Below are 20,419 nucleotides of genomic sequence, written 5' to 3'. Positions count from 1 at the left end.
GAAGCCAAGTCTCAGAATGCGCAAGTAAAGCCGACCAACTGCCCAGGGGTGCCAACAGACGACGGTAGAGACGAAAGAGAGAAAAGGCTTCGGGTCTGGTGCCTGTACGGATAGGCTGTAGCCTGTACGGTCGCATTCCGAGCAAGGTGCGCTAGCCGCCGTGGATCTGATGTCCACTGTCATCCTCCGTTCCCCCATCGTCTAGAATCGCCTCCTGAGACGACGTCCTTCGCCAAATGTTTCCTCCCAGGTACAGAACGCACATGCCCCTTCTGATCTCTGGGGTGGACGACAGCCAGAACGGCACACTCAATCGGTCACTTGCCGATGTTGGGTCGTCTTTTGGTTGAACTTGGACGGGTTCGAACATGGTGCCTCTCTCTCTCCCACCCCCTGCCGATTCATCCACCGTCCACACAAAAGCACGGTCCTTGACAGGCACATACTTAAAACACCAACGAGGCAGGCTTTGACGAATCTAGCTTCGGTACGGTGGGGAATGAACGACAGGAGCCATGGGTAAACTTGCTTCAGGGAGGAATTTGGGTTATCTTGGCGGGTCCGTACGGCCACACGGCGCAGGAGATTGGAAGGATTAGGAGAATAGAGGAGTCTTGGCGAGCGATAGCGTGTCGCGAAAAGTTGCTTTCTGACTAGGGAGACTTGAGGTAGTGCGGTGGATTTAACCTCACTGATTTTCCCAGTTGCTATTCTCGTCCGCTTGGCTGCGTGTTCGTTTTCCTCACCATTGGGCCTCTCGAAGCAGGGCCAAGGCCAAGAGCCTGGGACAAAAACGACTTTTGCCTTGCAGCATGGCAGCGGTTCAATGGGAAACAATTCAGGAGGTTAGTGATGTTTCTTGTCTGGTTGCCCCGCCGCCCGCCGCCTCCTGGGTGGTCCAGTCTCCAAGCTAGAAGTCTGGTACTCCGTATTCGATGTGGTGAGTGCTGGCTAGTCGCTCGTGGCCGAGTCTCCGACGAAGTGGCCGTAATACCCGTCGGTTGCGTCGACGAGCGATTTTGGGATGCCAAGTGTTGATTTGCAGTTTCACCTCCCCTTGATGGATGAGTTTATCCAAAGCTTCGCCTTTTGACGTGCCCGTACTCCACTATGCCTCTCACAACTCATCAGAATGTTGTTGATGTACCTCAAGGTAGCTTTCTATATATCTTGGAGACACGCCTCTCTGTGCCATTCCGGACATTGTAGAATCGCGCCCATCTTGTGAGGGCGGAGGCGCTGGCTAGTGTATCATGGTGTTGACAAGGTCATGGAATAGTTGGGCGCTATGGCGGTTGTCTGTTCGAGTTCATAGTCTCGATGGACTGATAGCGAGACAGGGTTCATGAACAATGGGAACAGTTGTGTTGGCTCTGATAAATATCGATTGACTGTTCTGAGCTTGAAGATGAAGAGGTCCGCTATTGTGGTAGCTCCAAGCTTGATAACTTCACGTAACGGCCTACTGGGAGCCACATCTGACTCGATATATGTTAGCCAAAGAACACAGCTACACGTGCTACTGGCTTTATCGTTCGGGCCCTTTTGAGTGGTCTGATGATAATGGAACATCAAAGAAATTGAAATCTGAAATCTGAAATTTAGTAATTTAGAGGATTTAGGGTTAGTCTTATCCATGAGCATTCGCAACTTGGACAGGCCTCTCGGAACCGTAAATTTCATCAGGTCAAAATTTTGCGAATGCTATGATGCAGTCCTGCGGACGGCGTTAATTGTCTGTCAGCTTTATGAAATCCATTGCCCCTTAGGTACTGCGGGCACCACACGCCAACTCCTTAGATGCCAAACCAACAGCTATCATCTCGTAAACCCTTGACGGAGCTGTCCTTCTGCTGGAAGTATTTAATTTCGTGTTTTGTTTGGCTCCAATTCAAATTGGTGTGCAAAACCTGGAGAAGACTCTTTCTTTTCTGAGAATGTTCTGACCAGCATTTGCGTGCAATTAAACACCCCCTAAACGCCAATTCGCCCCCGTCGAAATAGGCGGCGGCAAGCAAAGAATCAGACTGTTTTCGTTGTATTATATGTTATAACTCTTTATTTACTTCGATTCATCTCTTCATTGCACGGTGTTTCCTCATGCTACCAGCCGAATTATTGACCATTCCTCGTGTTATTTTCGTAGCGGACACCAACATACCCTGAGGAATCACCATTTAACGTACGGACTACGGAGCCAGGCACCGCGGCATCAATGAAACCGTCAATCTGGCTCTGCAATTTGTTCGATGGACAAAGTGTCTTCCAGGTCTTGAAATGTTTCTGTTAGTTCTCTAAAACCGCTTTGACTGTCATACACCGTCGCCATCACAATCCACACGTTGAGACGCCCATCGAGTCGGTTTGCTAGTTTTTCTGGCGACTACCCAGCGAGTCAAAAATTACAGTGTCAAGTCAACTGATCACTTCGGCGTATCGTTCATCTTGAAACGGCACAATGCCGCGCGTATCCCTTGAGACATAATTGTGGAGAGGCATTGGCCCCCTAAAGAGTGCAAGCAAATCCCAAGATAATAGTGATGACAGCTCCCGAGTTCCGAGGCGTTGCTCTAGAAACGCACTTCGATTCCAGTCTTCCGCGAGACAAACCTCTACCGTCACCGCTCGGCCAAGATCCATTGCGATTTGCCCCTGAATACCTAAAGTACTTTGGCCAGTTGGGAGAGCACCAATTGCTTGCTGCACTCACTTATTCCGGAAGCACAAGCGTAGGAGTCACATTCCGGGCGGAACTCCCGGCACGCGACACGCAAGCTCTGCAGGGCCAATGAACCTGGGCCGGTGGCATGGTAAGATTATTGTTTAAAAAAGGCCGCCGTGGGTGCTAAGATGGAAATGGACAGGCGCCCGAATAATGCCCAAAAGGAACAGAAGTTGTTCCGACGTTTGGATCCGCTAAAGAAGCATACACGGCAAAGATCTTGACATCATGGGTTTGTAGTCCGAATGAAACGAGCCAGGGCAAGTCGTGCCGAACGAAAGGAGAGGGGATGGGATTGGTGGTGGAAGGATCGCACTTCGTTTCGAGTCCTGGTCTGAGTGGTCCCATTTCCCACCCTCACCCTCCGATTCGGCAGCTCGCCGGAGGAAACCTGTGCAAAGTCCTTCTCACTGCAGCAGTCTCGCGGCTTCGCGTTCATGATCCTTGGCAAGTTGTTGGTGAGAATCGGGGGATAGCAAAGATGCAAAACTGACCAATTGTCCGAAATGAAGTGAACGCGGCACTGCACTGCCTCCATTCATCTCCATGTCGCCTGCAGGCCTTGAGGAGCCTTTTACCAGGGTTCTAGAGGGTTAGACTAGTTAAACCCACGTGGGACTACTCCGTAGATGGGGAGGGGATGCTCCTTGAACAAGTAATCAAAGAGCTTCCAATCTGCAAATTTCACTCGTTTTCGGCGCCTTCTTTGCCTCCTTGATCCATAATCTTTGTACGTCTTCAGGTGAGTGTATCTTGACGATTGATCGATCATACACAATGTAAGGGGGGTTGAGGCTGAAAAGCACCACTAAACCGGGTTTTCCGAACATGCCGGTCTGATATTATGGGACCGATCACCCACTTTAGAAGTTTAGCATCAGGCGGAGGACGTAAGCGGCCCGCGGACATGGAACACACAAGATCAAAAATAAGGCCGAACCAATGTCTGTTCTTCGAAATCGCCGCGCACCTACAGTACCTAGTCTCCAGCAGTCCCATGCGTGTCGAAAAAGGGGCTGTTGCCCTCGGCCGCGACGGACTGGGGCCGGCTCCGGGCTCGAGTGTCGGGCCGGTGGGGGTGGATACTGGGTGGCTCGATCATGGCCCCAGAAACGGCGCCGAACTCGTCACTCAGAGGGAATTGAGCTTACGCGCGTTCTTAGGGGATCCCGTACCCAGGCGTGCAGTTGATTTGGTGCCGGGTGGTCGGAGACTCGAGTAGCCAACCAGAGATCCGAAAGAGCTTCCGACCATGCATGCTTATGCGAGGGATTGTTACCTGGTATGCAGGGGCTTACAGTTGAACCTGTATCTGAGACGGTCGAGATGCTCGGCGCCTTACGCATCTTAGTTTAATCTTCTCGGAGGATTTTCCATAGTAGTACGCGGTATGTGATCCCGCGACTTTGCTTCCGATTTTGAGGACCAGCTGGCAGCGAATGCTTATGCTCACGCCCCATGTCACGGACGCAGGCGTATATCAGAATTTCTCGGGGTTGTGTCTGCTCGAACCCAGCCACTGAGATGGCATCCCATGTCGACGCGGGTGATTTTAAAGTGCCGCGCAAGTTGCCCAAACGGCATGAATTCGCGGAGCTAAAACCTCCCACGCGGGAAGGGGAGCCTGGGATAGCTAAGAATAGAGGGCATGTCTAGACGAGACAGTTCGTGTGCGGTGTCACTGGGAAAAGCGCGTGCGTCGTAACCGTTGGAGATGTGCTTCCAGGGGTCGGGAAGGTGGGAGGCGGTCTCTCTCACTTCCTGAAAGTCCGTTCCCTCGGACCCGGGAGGGCAGAAAAAAGCTAAATGGGTTTAAGGTGGTCGTGTTGGTGGTGGTCCCGAGTAAGTTTTGTCCTCCTTTTGCGTCATTCGTGAGAAAGTGAAAAGAGGGGGGGCGTGTGCGAAGATCAGACGAGACGGTATGTCCTGAGACGACCGCTGTTCGGCACGGCACAGGTTTCCCATGCCCAGCAAGACTTTTGTGCCGATTATCAAAAGAGATGCTCGGTGCGAGTGTGCCGAAGATGGTGTCGTTTGTAAGGGTAGCCTTGAGGTGTCCCCCGAAACCTTGGTACCATTTAGCTTACAGTTGCGTGAACCAATACTCTGTTTTTCACCGAGAGTTTCTTTCCCAATTTCAGAACAAATAGTACATTTCGTATTTACGAAAAGGTTGGTAATAGAGTTGCCGTCAAGGTTAACCTCAAGGTTGGGTTGGCATTCCTCGTCATCTATCTTAAAGTCTCGGTTGTTTGCCTTCAAGGTTCAAATAAAGGCGGTTAGGCTCGCGAGAACCTCAAAGGGTGTTCCTTCCGTAGGTGCTAGCCAACTCCTCGTCCCTACGTCCGTGAGAGGCCACGGGCAGGTCCAACCGGCCACTTTTCTCGAGCTTAAGCCTCTGCCCAACGTCGGGTGGTTAATTCCTTTGGACGGCTTGATCTCACTCATCCGAGCTTTTGAATAGTCGGGCATCACGAGGCCTCCAGATGCGCCAAGTCACAGTCCGTTACAGCCAATCTGTTCTCGACTTCGAAAATGCTGTAACTGGGCGCGAACTTGTCGTCTTTTCTTCGGTTCACTGTGACTCTTGGCAAGTCGCAGTAATGTTTGATCGGCTCCGAGGTTGAGAGTATTGGAGATTACCAAGGGACTGCCTTGCTCGAAATATGCTTGAATTGATGAAACTACATTGTCATGGACGTCAGACATGCAACTCTATCGAACTACCCTGATTTCAATTTACCCGCTAGATTCTATGGCTAGGATGGCAAAGTAAGTTTAGAGGACGATGGTTCAAAATTACCCCGCAAGAAAAGCGAGGCACTCGCATCTAAAGCGGGATAACGATACGTGTGGGATGCTGCCATGCATCCCCAAGTTCAATGCAGAGAAAGTTTTTGCGTCTCTCGGGAACTCTGAGTCGGCTTATTACAGGTGTTATAGATTGACAAAGTGATTAATAAGATGTGTGATACCGTGCTAATCTCGTCTGGTCAACCTTAACGGTATCTTGACGGGCGGTAGATGTTCAAGGTTCTGGAACACTAACTTTAATGATACATTAGGCAGATAGTTGATTAGTCTTCATTGCCACCCAAAGCCTCGCGTAAGGCGAGGTGTTGAAAACTACTCCGAAGGTTAGTCCATGTAATACAACCTTCCGTGATAGGATTTCCAAAATCTGAAAAATCTATCCCTGGCACCATGCGAAAAGCGCATGCCGTTGATCCATGCCGTCAGTGATGATCAACTGCTGGTTCCTGTATCACCTGTGTCGCCCACGGCCAGGATGTCCTGACACTACTCGCTCTTTATCGAAACTCGGCAACCCAAGAAAGCAAGGCGGCCTTCTTAACATCTTCGTAGCTAGGGTGTTCCGCAGGAACGGACGGCAAGGTTGAGACTTTGAGATTATTATAAGCCTACATTCCTGTGACACAGGGGAAGGTCAAAGAGGGGGCAGGAGTTGGCGAGCTGTCGCGTGGTGATCAAACAGTTTTGTGGGCTTGGCGGCGTCGAGATGAGACCGCCTGCAACTTGACACGACGATCATTTCCGAGTGCTGCGTTGCGCTACAGCTGCAAGGTGGAGCGAGCTCAAATCAGGCACGACTTTCAAATATTGAATGTAGACATGGTAGCCACCAAGTAAGTATCGGGCTTGGGATGAGTATCTTTAACGTTAATTCATGTTGATCCGGATGTATATCCCAATGTAGATGCAGGTTCAGAAAGCAAGGTTTAGTTCGGAACATGATCGTGTCCTGTGTAGAGCTGGACAGCTCAGTATTGTTCTCTACTTCGGTGGAAATGTGGTTTGGAAACAGGCAGTCGTTCTCCGAAATTCCGACCCGAAGCTTCGGGCTCGTCGACTCGGAGTAATGGCAACTTACGAGAAGAAGACTTCAAGGAGAAGGTCTCAATCGTCGGGGAAACTATTCTGGCGCCCGTCTTCCGCAGCGATGATCGAAGATTGAGTCGGAGTACGATTACGTGGAGATCATGCTCACAAGGAGAAACTGGAGAAAGGTATGACAGCTATTACAGTTCACATCATGAGTCTCCGTAACTTCATTACTATTAGTGGGCAGTTCAGATACATGTAGGGTAATATGGCAAGAAGAGCCACTGGTAATACGACACATTACACCAGATTGCAAGTGGTACGAAGAAGTACCGAATTATATGGCTGCTACAGTCTGGTTGAGGGCAGCCACTTGTATGTAATGATATTATATCAAATTGAGAACATGGGAACAAGGGTATTACCCTTGTGACTAAAGTACAAAGCACGCGTGTTGTTACTGTGGACTCGACGTACGAGGTTTGAGCGAAGTTTATATCCATTGCTTCATGTTGAATAGTTGTGCCGGCCACCTAGGGAAGACGGTCTTGATGCCATACTGTAAGTAAACTCCAGTCTTACAAAACATCGCGTCCATGTAATCAAGTAATCATTGCATGACTGTACAAGTTGATTTCCTTTCAAAGTAATACTGCATGCTTGCACCGCCGATGGCCTCGCCTAGCTCCTATCTAACTACAGTATACAAGCACTCAAGTCCTGAGTCCTGACTGCGTGCCAGGGTCCTCCTCTTGAAGTGGTTCTTCGCCTCTATGTGCTGTTCATCCCAGGCTAGTGCTTGTGAAACTACTGCCTGAAGTCATTCATCGTTTATACAAGCTTGACGACAGCTCTGACATCCAGCCCTTGTGAAATCATGACTTGAAGAATGTAGAGACGTTCAAAGAAACGAAGTTTTGTTCTAGGGTGCTCTTCCATAGATGCTAGCATTACTTTCATCATACTCTACCGCCATCTCGAACTCACTGATGCATCGTTAGCAAGGCAAGCAAGAATTATGTGTCATCAAAACTACTGAACTCAGCTTGTAGGGTGAAGTAGCACAAGCATTCTGCTCTTGACTATCTGGTAGAATTGATCGGACCTCCTTATGACCTTAGCAACATTTTCACAACCTCGAAAACCCATTTCGCCCATGCATGTTAAACTGCCGAGAGTGAGGATGTGCGGTATTTCTTTCCATCGCATTGTTCGCATTCACACATATATATTCAGGATGCCCACCGAACGTTCGGGAACACTCTGATGTTCGGTCTCAGCCGCGCAGAATGACTTGTCTGGACTGAATCGTTGGTATATGCGCTATTTGTCAATAATGTGGTCATGATCTTGTCAAGACCGCGAGAAGATGCGACCGGGAGAGATTGGTGGCCAAGTCTTTTAACTTCGGACGTGACTCTATCCCATCGAGTGCTGCAAGGCGACAGTACATTGGCTCCACATAACGGGCCCCCTTTTACCCCGCACCGCATCTGGTACATCCACTGCTTGAGTTGCCCCTATGATTTCCACTCCGGTACATCTACCAAATCCATCATTACCAATACTCAATTAATGGATTCTGACGATTCTGACGGATCTGGCCGTTCCACGGGCTCGGCGAAGTCGTGTATCTTTGCCCTGCTGCCCGAGGACCTCGCCGCCGCCTGCACTGCCGACTGTACGCCGGAGCAATGTGATAATGCCACTGTTCGGCCCCGCGAGCCTCCGGAGGTTGAGCCCGGTATCCCTGGGAAGTACACGAGGATGGGCTGCCTCGAGTGCGATGTAGCTCTCTGTAACTCAGAAGATTGCTGGTACCGATTTCATACGCAGAATCTCTAGTAATTGGAAGTATCTATTATCAATTACGTTGGTTGGTTGGAAAAAGGGGCCCGAAGTGGCCCGATTGGCTGCTCCCCCGCATCTCAATGTACTGTCGCCTTGCAGCACTCGATGGGATAGCATATCGGGGTGCAGCTCAGAAGGAGCTCGTGTCACTGAATAGACGCCGACAAGAGTATCTCATCGGGTGCGGATGGACCCCATTTTCGCCAAGGGCGGGGTAACCCAATGAGATTCATTGCCTGGAAATATCTAGAAATATTTGCCCAATCAGATGCTTATATATGGGCGTTTTTGGAGTAAAAGTGGGTAATTCTGGTCTTGGCGAAAATGGGGTCCATCCGCACCCGATGGGATAGCACTCGAAAATTGTCAGGGCAATCTCTAGATTGTCAACACGCCGGTAGGTGTCCTTCCCTTAAAGTTGTCGGTGTCCATGAAGTCCCTTTCATACAACAATTCTCCAGTGACTCCTCTGAGATCCTGTTCCGAGCCGATGAATAGCAGCGCTTCATACTACGAACTGAAAGGGCTGATGCTATGTTTAGAAGTGTCAGGCCCATCCCAGTACACTCGTTACAACGATTGTCACACTATGCCTATGAAACAATATGGTCTTACACAAGCATGACTAAGTTTGGCAAGGATATGCCAGTATAAAGGGTCTTCCACTCACTATCCCATCGACTGCGAGATGACGTCGGTACATAGCTACGTACCGTTCATGAGAGGAAGCAGCAAATCACACATTATTCCATGATATTCCGATTAGAATCCGTTTTAATTCCGGCCGATGCACCCAATCGAATAATTCGGCTATTGGAGAAAACTGGAGGCTTATGTACCGACGTCATCTCGCAGTCGATGGGATATAGATAGTCGGGATATTCCCATAGCCACTCGTTCTTCATACTCATCAATACATCCCATTGACCCCCTACCTGATAATCGCTGCCCAACAAGAAGCCTGACAATAAGTTGGATCTGGCTTCAAGATGCCATAAAGCACCGTCATTCCTCCGTGAAAGTGGGTTGAATTGATGTTACTCATCAATCCGAACCGCTACAGCGCCGTCAGCGGAATTAGCTCATGCTCTCATGCGAGCATCATAGGTGCGGGCCAAATATCCTGAGTTGTTCGATGACGACAGAGGCACTTAATACTCGCTGAAGAAATTCTCGCGCGTTGAGCAATATGTTTCTATCATCATCCGAGAAGAGAAGCAGCACCTCAGCCAGCAACGGGGGGGGGACCTCAGCAACGACAGCAGCAACGGAGGTATACAGCGACAGCGGCGGTGGGTATCGGTAGGTTAGTAGGCAATGTAAAGTAAGGTAAAGTAAGGTACGGAGTAAGGTAGCAGTGTATCCGTAGTGTATGGACGTAAGGCCGTCTCCAAGTGGGCTGCCCTGGATGTGAACTGGGCTGGGCTGGGCGGTCTGTGGACCGAGGGGCGCTGTATGCCGTGTGTGTTGTTGTTTGTTGTGATTGCGATGGAGCTGCGAACAAGAGAGGTGAAGCCCAATCCCAAGGTTGATGGAGTGTGTAATACCGTAAGGCAGAGGGGTCCTGGTAAGGATCAGGAAGAAGTCTCCATCAATGATTAAACAGCACCGCAATAGATCCCGGTTTAATCTGCCTGCCTCTCTGTTGCAACTTTGTTAAACCCTTTGTTGATCCTCAACTTCTGAAGCAGGCCACGCAGATGCAATGAAACAAGGAAACCAGCCTCTTGTCCTCCGTCAGCTTTCTGGTGGTTGTATTTTCTACTACCTAACCAGGTAGGGTTGGTTTTTCTTGGGCTTGCTACCCTCTGTGCCTCTTCACCGACACACCCATGCAGATGCAAGTAAGTGGACGAGGAACAAAGAGGGTTAGAGATGTGACGGGGGGGGGCAGAGAGCGGGAGAGGGAGGATGATGAAAACGCCAGACAAGGGGAGAGAATTAAGCGACGAACGCCTCAGTCCTGAACTCGGGCTAGACCTCTTTACCTTGTCGACGAGAAAATGCACTGATGATTCGAGTGTTTCTACGGACAACTGTAGTAAATCAACAAAACAGATCTCATCGGGGGAGGGGGGGGGGGGGGGGGCTATCAAGTGCAAAAAAGAAAAGAGTCCTAGACGACGGAATAAACACCCACTATTGACTGGGAGTCGCGTGCTATGCCGACCGCCTTGGATCTATTGGCTGTCTCTAATTAAGATACTTACTTCTAAGTTCTAGATCATGAATGCATCTTACCGCAAGTCCGAGTGAAATAGAAAATTTCACCAGATGCTTCTGTGACTGGATGCTCACAAACTGGAAAGATGCAGGTCTACTCAGTCTCTCGAGGGATCTGGCCAATGGTCAATCTAACTAGAAATTAGTAGCTGCTCAGCGATTACATAAAGTTGTTGTGGCGTCTGTGCCGAGTGCTTTGCCGTCCGAGTCGCTCCAATCTTGATTGTTAAGCGCTGAAACCCCGCCGCCATGAGAAATAAAGATTTTAGACAAGTTTAAAGGTAACGTGCATGATAAGCGAGCGGATCGGACAAGCGAGCGGATCGCTCAACAGCGACCGCCACATCTTTTTCTTTCCAACACATATCCATCCACCACAATAATACAGTCATCAAATAAAGAAGCTGGCATAATTCTAGCAGTTCAAGCTATCGAAAAAACATCAAATTTGAGTATTAAAGGTGCAGCTCGGATCTACTCAGTGCTATTTTTAACCTTACGCGCCCGTATTAATGGAAGAACTTCGCGACTTAAAACCGTACTAAACTTACGGAATTTGACGTTGCTTAAAGAGGATACGCTAGTTGAGTATATTCTCGACCTAGATTCCCGATTATTCCCTCCTCGGATCAGTGGTGTAGAAGAAATAGCTAATCGATTACTCGCCGACCGTAATGCGCCCTTAGTTGGGAAGCGCTGGGCTTCGAACTTCGTTAAGCGATAACCATAGCTCCGGACGCGCTTTTTTCGTAAGTATGACTATAAGAGGGCCTAATACGAAGATCTAGACGCGATAAACGCGTGGTTTCGCCTTGTAACGAACACAATCGCGAAGTACGGCATCGTAGACCCCGATATCTACAACTTTAATGAGACTGGGTTTATGATAGGCCAGATTACATCCGGAATAGTTGTCACGAGTGCTGAAAGGCGTTCAAACACGAAAATGACGCAGCCTAGCAATCGTGAATAGGTTACAGTTATTCAAGCCATCAGTTCGTTAAGCTACAGCGTTCCGCCGTACATCATCGTCGCAGGCCAATATCACCTCTCCACCTGGTACACAGAAACAGGTCTCCCACGCGACTAGGTCATTACAACGTCTGAAAACGGATGGACAACAAATGAAAGAGGCCTAGACTAGCTCTAGTACTTTGATCGGCATACAAAACCGCGTACAACTAGTAGATATCGCCTCCTCGTCGTTAATAGGCATGAAAGTCACCACTCTACAGACTTTGAGATATATTGCAAGGAAAACAATATCATCATACTCTATATGCCGGCCCATTCGTCTCATCTACTTCAGCCCTTAGACATTGGGTGTTTTAGGCCACTAAAGACGGCTTATAGTCGACAAATTAAGGATAAGATGCGCCGGGGTAATACGTATATTACAAAAGAGGACTTCTTCCCTGCATTTCGCAACGCTTTCACGCAAGCCCTAACGGTAAAAAACATCCAGGGAGGCTTCAGAGGGGCTGGGCTTGTTCCGTTAAGTGCTGAAAGTATGCTTTCGAAGCTAGATATAAAGTTACACACTCCAACGCCCCCAGGGTCTCTCCCAGCAACACCCCCAGCGTAGACTTCTCAGATACTAAACAACCCAACAAAGGCAAATTCTCAGTCAACTTTAATTAAAGATCGAATCTTAAATCATCAAAATAGCTCGCCAACACTAACTAATAACGTAGTTAACCATATCCTTAAAGGGACGCTAGCTATGATACATCGTAATACTCTTCTAGAGGCTAAGAATAAAAACCTTTAGGAGGAGAATAATCTACTTAGCCGACGGCAGAGATCTAAGAAAACTCGTCTCAGGTAAGGAGGGAGCCTTACTATAGCTGAGGCAGATGACCTTCAATCATAGAGAGAGGCTACAGCTCAGATTAAAGAGGAAATACGCCGGAGTAGTGGCCGTCGGCCGAGGACGGAAATAAGTCAACGGCGATATGGCGTCTGCGGGAACACTGGACATAATGCGCGCACATATCCATTTCAGAGAGAAATGTCTAGAGAAGAGGATTATGGGTAGTTTCAATTAATTAAACTTTGTTGATGTTGATCAAGATTTACATACGTGGAGTGGTTGCTGTCGAGCGATCCGCTCGCTTATCATGCACGTTAGTTTCAAGCTGTTTTTTTGTTGGAGTTTAGTTCGGGAATTGGAAAGCCCAGAAACTATGATTAAGACGAGGCCATCTACTGACAGAAAACTTAATTGACATGGGAGAGTGTAATTCCAGACTTTCACTTCAATCTGGGTCAGGCATGCATGTTATCTGTATCAATTGCTAGTCACAATGTTCTATAGGTCTAATAGAGAAGTGATTGTCAATCACATCCCTCCAAAGGGAAAGAAGCCCTAGATGTTTGTTGCTCAACGGCGATTGCGTTGAGGTTACTGTTGCCATTGATACTCAGAGCGTGAACAATGATAGTGATAATTTCAGCCAAGAAGTTGTAACGTCGACTAGAATCCACAATACGCTCATGGATACAAATCAAATCTCGATAATGACAAGACATGTGCGCTGCGACGGACCTTGACGTAAGGTATCACTCTTACACACGACCTTTGAGTACTTGTGCAGTCGAAGAAGAAAGTGGGGAAAGTAAGGTACTGTCAAGTGACATCCTGGTGAATGCGATGCAATGTTTCATAAATCAATGACGAAGGCGATATTAAAGCGCAAGTGGTAAGCATAAATGACGGCCTTTCGGCCGTAGGTGATGACCGGCGGGGGTGGGGGGCAGATTCCGGAGCATCCTGAAATGGGTCCGGAGGAACATAATGTCGCACCGGATTGGGTGGGAGCCGACATGAGCACTTGGGAGATGACTTCGATCAGATTTTGTTCCTGAGTGGAGATAAGAAGCCAGGCAATGCCTGTATATTGTTATTACCCTAAGCTGCAAAGATTGGATCTTCTTACAGATCATACACTTACGAAGCGCCGGCCGTTGTGATCCCCTGGATCAAGGGCTAGTCTACTAGAATACAGTCAATCGCTGTATATGATGGCAAGGTAGGCAGACATGAATTAGAAGATTTTTGAATGCCAATATTCATCCAAAGCTATGCACGGCAACTTGATCCACCTCTTCCAGTGACGATTCACCGGATGACATAGTGTGCCAGGCCTGAGACACCGGAGGATCCTCTGCCCCGCAGGTTGTGATGTGCCGGTGCAAAGTGAGGAGAAGTTCTGAGCTAAGATTCTCCGACTTCCCCACAAAGACTAGAGCAGTGTAATATCCATCCAAGCTCAACATGAGGTAGATGAAACCCTTGGGACGGTGCACTATATTCCAGTAATTCCTACTAAGTCTCCGGGGGTAGGGTATATATGGTTCATCACCCAACGACCTACGCCACACAATTAAATCGCATTCTTCACTTACACCCGTTTTCAAAATTGACCATGCTATCCATCGATTCTCATCATGCTGCACTTGGGCTCGTATTTATCCTACTCATCTTCTTCGCCAACTCACTGCGAGTAGCTTTCCGCACCGGCCTCAGTAAAGTCCCAGGGCCCTTTGTCGCTAGATTTACTCCGCTATGGCGCGTATTCTTCGTCTGGAAGGGCAACGCCCATACAGACTACCGTAAACTTCACGAGAAGTATGGGCCAGTCGTTCGAACTGCACCCAACGTGGTGGACATCTCTGATCCGGCAGTTCTGCAAATCATCTACGGCATAACTTCTAAATTCATCAAGGTATGCGCAAATGAAAGATGAACCCAAGCGATATGAACTAACACTGGCGGCTTACAGTCCAACTTCTACAACACCCTGGACTTTATGTACGAGGACGAGTTTATGCCCGGCATGTTCACGGCGACCAACCCCGAGTTGCACAAAGCTCTTAAGCGACCAGTGGCCCAAAAGTACTCCATGACGTCCATCCGAACCCTCGAGTATCTGGTGGATCCCTGCACGCAAATGTTCACGGATGCCATGGCCGACATGCAGGGCCAGGTGGTCGACCTGGGCACCTGGGTACAGTGGTATGCGTTCGACGTCATCGGCGCTATCACGTTCTCCCGCCGCTTTGGGTTCATGGAGACTCGTTCCGATGTCAATGATGTCATCTCTGGAATCGAGAAAGGGCTAAAGTACGCCGGTCTCGTTGGGCAGGTGCCCGTCTTGCACAAATATCTATTGGGCAACGTGACGTTAAGGAATATCCTGGCCAAAATCGGAATGAATGATCCGTTGCCTATAGTTCAGAATGTGAGTATGAAAAACATGCGTTATTCTTCATTCTTCGGGTCGAGTCAAGCTGACTAGATGTAGATGGTAATGGAGAGCCTCGGAGACTACGATGCCAAACAAGATTCTTCTGAGCGAGGGGACTTCCTGGCGTATCTTCGACGAGAACAAGCGTCGACTGGCGAACATATGAGTACTCGAGACATGATGAATCACTTGATGAACAACCTGTAAGAAAGAAAGAATGTCTCACAAAGTAGCGTGTACTGACTATTGACCAAACAAGGCTGGCCGGCAGTGACACGACTGGTATCGCTCTCCGAGCTCTTTTCTACTATGTCTTGCGCGACAAGCGGGTATATGATATTCTGCAGAAGGAGATCGACGAAGCACAGGCAAGAGGAGAACTCTCACCCGTTGTTACTTTTGGTGAGAGCCAGAAGCTCGAATACCTGTGAGTCTTTCCCTCCACCTGAGCCTAAACGACTCGCTCTAATGAACTGATGCAACACACAGCCAGGCATGCGTCAAAGAATCGATGCGGATGCACCCGGGAGTATCTTACCCCCTCGAACGCATCGTTCCCGAGGCCGGCGCCGAAATCTCTGGGTTTCACCTACCGGCCGGCACCATCGTAGGCATGAACGCCGCCGTAATCCATCGCGACCGGAGCATCTTTGGCGATGACGCCGATACGTTCAGGCCTGAGCGCTGGCTCAGTGATGATGTCGAAGCCGTCAAGACGATGGAGCGACATAACATGAGTGTACGTGTGAATCTTCTGATTAAGTCGAGACCATCTCGAAGGAATGTGCTGACTGTTTGCTTCGATATCTGTAGTTCGGGGCTGGTGTTCGTACTTGCATCGGCAAGAATATCTCAATCATGGAAGTTGGAAAGGTGGTGCCTCAGATATTAAGGCGGTTCAGTCTTGAATGGGCTTCGAGCGAGCCGGAGTGGCAGGTAGCGACGTTCTGGTTCGCGAAGCAGTCGGGTCTGCTGGTTCGCTTTAGCCCGCGGACGCCGGAGATCAGAGCTAGCAAGGAATAAGGCAGTGGCTGGTCATGATGTATTGTATTCATGTGCGGATGCACATCTAGCAATTCTTTTGAATACTAATATGCGTTGCTATGTAAGCTCTGACGAAGTTTCGTTGGGGTAGCACTGAGTTTAGAGAAGGTCCGAGTATTCTTGTGTACTAAGTAATTCGGCGTAGCTCGATCGTAGACTTCGTTGTGGATGAATGTTGTTCACCCAGAGTCGAAACCGTTGCAACTAAAGTGGATTGTTTGATTATCATAAGTCATTTCACTGCAGAAAATCCCGGGCCGCTCCTAATTGCCGAGGCCGAAACATAGACGTCAGAGTGCGAGGAAGTACGAGAGCCCCATGAAGATCTCCCGGCATCTCCACTAGCTATCCCGCAAAGAAACGGGATTCCTAAGCCTATTCGAGCCCTCTGCATATGTCCCGCTGGCTGCAGCACGAAACGCCGTCTCCGTCTACATACACCGTTGTAAGCAACTTCGACTTCTGGGCTTTCTTTTTGTCTTTTGCCAGAAAGGCTATTCCTAAGTTCACGTTGTACACTGCCGGCTTTCTTCTTACCACGTGGGGTTACGATTCGGGGTATCATTGAGCTATCCGATGCCAATCGCTACCGGGCTCTCGGATCGTGATGTCTTCTGAGTCGCCTCGGATCCCGACGGCTACCCATCTTATCGCAGCCAATGGCTTGAGTCCTCCGGGGTCAGATGAGGCAAAGCTGCGTGTCTGTGACCACTGTAGAATGTTCGTCCCCATCAATCCATTGACTCGCTTCCGACTGCCCCATCAGAAGGAGGCTCCTGAACTGACATTACTCCCACAGAAAGAAAACAAAATGTAAGAGGTTGAGCTGCTCAGCAACTGTGGTCTTTCTCCCACAACATAGCATTGCTAACCGCGTGAACTTGGAATAGGTGACCAAGTTCGTCCTGCTTGTGGAAACTGCCGCACGCGTCGCATAGGTTGTTCGTATACCAAACGAAGAAGAAAACCAGGTAATTGTGCTGCACAGAGTTTCGCTTCGATTTTTTTCCCTAATACGTATTGCGGCGTATCCTAGGACCTCCCAAGGGATGTACAAAAAGACCCAAACACTCGACTGCTGATGGGTCGACCACCTCTTCAGAGCGCAGCTCAAGTGGTCGAGCCCGGGACACTACGCTATGCACCGACGGCTTGGGCTCTGCACCATCTAGAGCTTCGAATCGAATTAGCTCTATTGATGATGTGCCCCTCCTGTCTTGGTCTGAAAATGACTTGGGAAGGCTGCTATCATACGGTCCAAATGTCAGCCTCGAGATGGAAACTTACCTGTGAGTGACCGGCATCTATCCTTGGGGCAAAGAGACGTGAGAAACCAGTGACTAACGAAGCGCTCAAAGACTGAATCTTTACTTCAAACACATCCAGCCAAACTACCAATTATTCGAGCCTTGTCCAGACAGGCGACTCAGAAACGCGATCCACATGTCACCACGTCTCAAAATGGCACTGTTCGCTGTGTCATCACGATTCGCTACCCCAGGGGTCATGCCATGGTCACCAGAAGACTTTGCTCAACGAGCTAAAAGTCTTTCAAACGACTCGGAGCTCAGCGTCGACGAACTGAAAGCGTCTTTCCTCCTGTGCCTTCACGCCATGTCTGACTCCTTTACGTGGAGAACTGTCACCGAAACCACCAAGATCACTAGGATGGCTGATCTGTATTACACGATGCACCTCGGAGGAAAGCGTAATCGGTCGGGGTCGGTCTTCTATCTCGGCAGCGATGAGGACCCAGGCAGCGGGGGCAGACTGTCAGCGAGCCGAAAAAGCGAAGTAGAGGACTTTGATGCTGAGATGGAGGAGTGGAACAGGGTATGGTGGTGTATCTACCGCCTCGACTCCTGCTGCTGTGCCTTCATGTAAGTTCAAGTTGGGCATAGCTGGAAAGCTGACTCTCCTGTGCTGATATGGAGAAACCGCAGGGTATCGCCAAACCCGATCTCAAGCCGCCTCGAAGAGAAGATCAAGTTCCCTTCCGAATCGCTCACCGAGTCCGGATTACAGCCAGGATTCAACTCAGAACAAGACCGGGACCTGTTCCGGCACGGGTCAAAGCATCCAAAGCACTGGCAAATGATGAGGGCCAAGTTTTCCCAGCCGGATTGCACGAACCAGAGCCTCTATCTCGGCGTGTGCTCCTTTGTGAGATCTGTCACAGAACTCAGGTCTCTAGCAAAGTCCGGCCGCGGCCGAGGCTTGGAGAACCGCCTTCGGGAGCTCGAGAGCGATAGCGCAGCCACGGCATTTGCGCTGCCTTCGTGGTACTTTCAGCCTGTGAGGAATGTGAGCATCGGAGAGACGGGGGAAGATCATGCGTGTCGGCTGAAGAACTTGCTTGTCTGGTCCTGGTAAGATTGTGATCTCGCTCGATGTCATGCCGCATGATATTTGGAAAAGTGAGCTAATTTTCCAGTTCCGACTTGCTACTCGCGATCTGTGTCGCCGAGATGAGCAGCTCATCGACCACAGCGGCTCCCGATCTCACAGCACACTGGCACTCGATTCTAGACAAGGCAAACGATGCGGCTGAAGTTGTGGGCAAATGGAAGCCAGCCTACCTTGACATCGTCGACCCGCTGTGCTCCTACATTGTTCTTTTGGTCGGCGCAATCTTCGCTTTCCAAAGAGCGCGCTCGCCCGAGATGTCTTCTTACTCCTCCCAGCTTGACCTACTGGAGTTGTTTATGGAGCAGATAGGGACTCGTTGGCCTATAGGTGAGCATCGCTTCTACAAACTTCCTTGATAACCCACCTTTCTAACATGTTTGGCACAGCAAATCGTCTCGGCAGTAAGTACTATTCTTCATGCTTTCCGATGATGAACATGCTGACTGAAAGGGCGGGAAAGAATCCCTTCAATCGATACAGAGAAACCTGACTTCGGGCAAGTTTACGTGTACACTCGAGACAGCGCTCACCTACGTTCGCCAGTTGGCTCACCCTTTCGATGGCCAACCTGTCCACCCCGCCATGAAAGGTGAAGCCCCAGGAGCGAGCACAACGGGATCTACAGAGGCAACGGACACAAGCAACGGAGACTATCTAGCCAGCACATATGATGAGGGATACGGGCATTACAACGATCTCGACGATGTTGATTTCGCGAGTTTGGAGGGAGTTTTGAGCGGTGTAGACCCGATGGATATGCTACTACAAGTAGGCTGTTGAGCAGAGGCGGGAAGGACTTGGCTTGCAACCCGGGATGATGCAAGGACGGCGTATCCTCGTAGTGTTATCTTAGCTGCCCAGGAAAAGACCGAAATTTGTGCCCGGAATACCCAATCGCCATTTTCATGCTTGACAAAAGGCAGGACTCGTGACGTAGATTATGAGATGAACTCAAGTCTCAAGTCGGGTTGGGGGGAGCGCATAAGCTCCAGGAAGGCGGGAATGCCATCTGGTGACAGGTGCGACAACATCAGATGTCGCATGAGAACCTTTGTGCTATCCGTAAATTGTTTGGAAACAGCTTTCTCATGATTTAAAACAAGCATGTGAAAGAGTGTCTGTTCTGTGCATATGCCCTATGGGGGCGGGCGGCGGCTTTGTGTGTGTGGGAAATGGGAGAAATAGTGAGCCAATCGTCCGTTGTTTTTCATCCCATTGCCAGCATCAATATGCTCATCCTGGGGGTTTCCAAGCAATTGAAGGAGCCAGAAAGCTTTGTTGGTCTGTTGTTTGTAGATTGCGGCATGAGGTAGGTAAGTACTTTAGGTGAACGTGCTCGGAAACATCCATTTGCATTATTCAATCGCGGGTTGTCACGGACGATTCAGTCGGAGCTCTGATGTATGCACATAAGGGCATGAACAATGTCTGGGGGCAAGAGAGACGGGATTCAATTAGGTTCAGGGGGAACGATGAGTTCAGATTATTGTAATCCCGAATGAGCCGCCGTCATTACGAACTGCACTTGGAGGCCTCATATTGGCGAGATGAAAAGAAGGAGGACCGAAGAACAACAAGATAGAGAGTATGATATCGAACAGAGGTCGAGGGTTCAAGCTGGCGACCCTCTGAGTGAGAGTCACTTGAGAAATCCAGGAACAAAATTGAACATGTTCGTGCCCACGGCCAGCTTGCACTGCATAGCATGAACGACCTTATTGCAAGCACCCCTTTCCGTGCCGTGCCGCGATGGGGGCTAAAGCTCGATGCAACCACTAAAAATATTTACCACATTTTTTTTTCTTCATTTAGCACTGCTTAACAGCGCTCCTGTTCTGGTGGCTGAAAGGGCGGGCAGGCAGGAAAGGGTTTGGGCGGCATTTGAAAGCAGGCACACGCGGAAAGCATGGGAGGTTCATCCTAGGCGCGGGAGCCCGGAGCGGGTTCTGTGAAGTGAAAATGTCAGGGAAGGGACTTGTGTGAACAGCCTTCCTGGTTCTCTGGTGATAGAATAGGCGGTGGTGGGTGTTTGGCCGGTGAGAGGGCATCCCTTCCACGTCATGCCGGAGGGAGATTG

The 20,419-nt window shown here is 49.5% G+C and overlaps 2 protein-coding genes across 2 annotated transcripts; both read left to right on the top strand.

Annotated features, from left to right (window-relative positions):
* The first annotated feature begins 13,964 nt into the window (after window positions 1–13,964).
* BDP81DRAFT_436201 (cytochrome P450) lies at window positions 13,965–16,044 on the top strand. Its single transcript, XM_060591113.1, has 6 exons — window positions 13,965–14,367; window positions 14,425–14,883; window positions 14,947–15,092; window positions 15,149–15,316; window positions 15,379–15,628; window positions 15,703–16,044. Exons 1-6 carry the CDS (start codon window positions 13,993–13,995, stop codon window positions 15,910–15,912), a joined length of 1,608 nt encoding a protein of 535 aa, XP_060441129.1. The 5' UTR covers window positions 13,965–13,992; the 3' UTR covers window positions 15,913–16,044.
* Window positions 16,045–16,449: 405 nt separating this feature from the next.
* On the top strand, window positions 16,450–19,229 carry BDP81DRAFT_436199 (uncharacterized protein). Its single transcript, XM_060591112.1, has 9 exons — window positions 16,450–16,653; window positions 16,733–16,746; window positions 16,824–16,904; window positions 16,970–17,222; window positions 17,292–17,813; window positions 17,877–18,302; window positions 18,368–18,669; window positions 18,729–18,743; window positions 18,803–19,229. Exons 1-9 carry the CDS (start codon window positions 16,541–16,543, stop codon window positions 19,120–19,122), a joined length of 2,046 nt encoding a protein of 681 aa, XP_060441128.1. The 5' UTR covers window positions 16,450–16,540; the 3' UTR covers window positions 19,123–19,229.
* Window positions 19,230–20,419: the final 1,190 nt, after the last annotated feature.

Source organism: Colletotrichum phormii (assembly GCF_030913505.1).
Source record: "Colletotrichum phormii strain CBS 102054 chromosome Unknown BDP81scaffold_21, whole genome shotgun sequence".
NCBI classification, from domain to species: domain Eukaryota; kingdom Fungi; phylum Ascomycota; class Sordariomycetes; order Glomerellales; family Glomerellaceae; genus Colletotrichum; species Colletotrichum phormii.
Note: the sequence above shows the minus strand (reverse complement) of the source record. Positions and strands in the feature narration are given on the sequence as shown.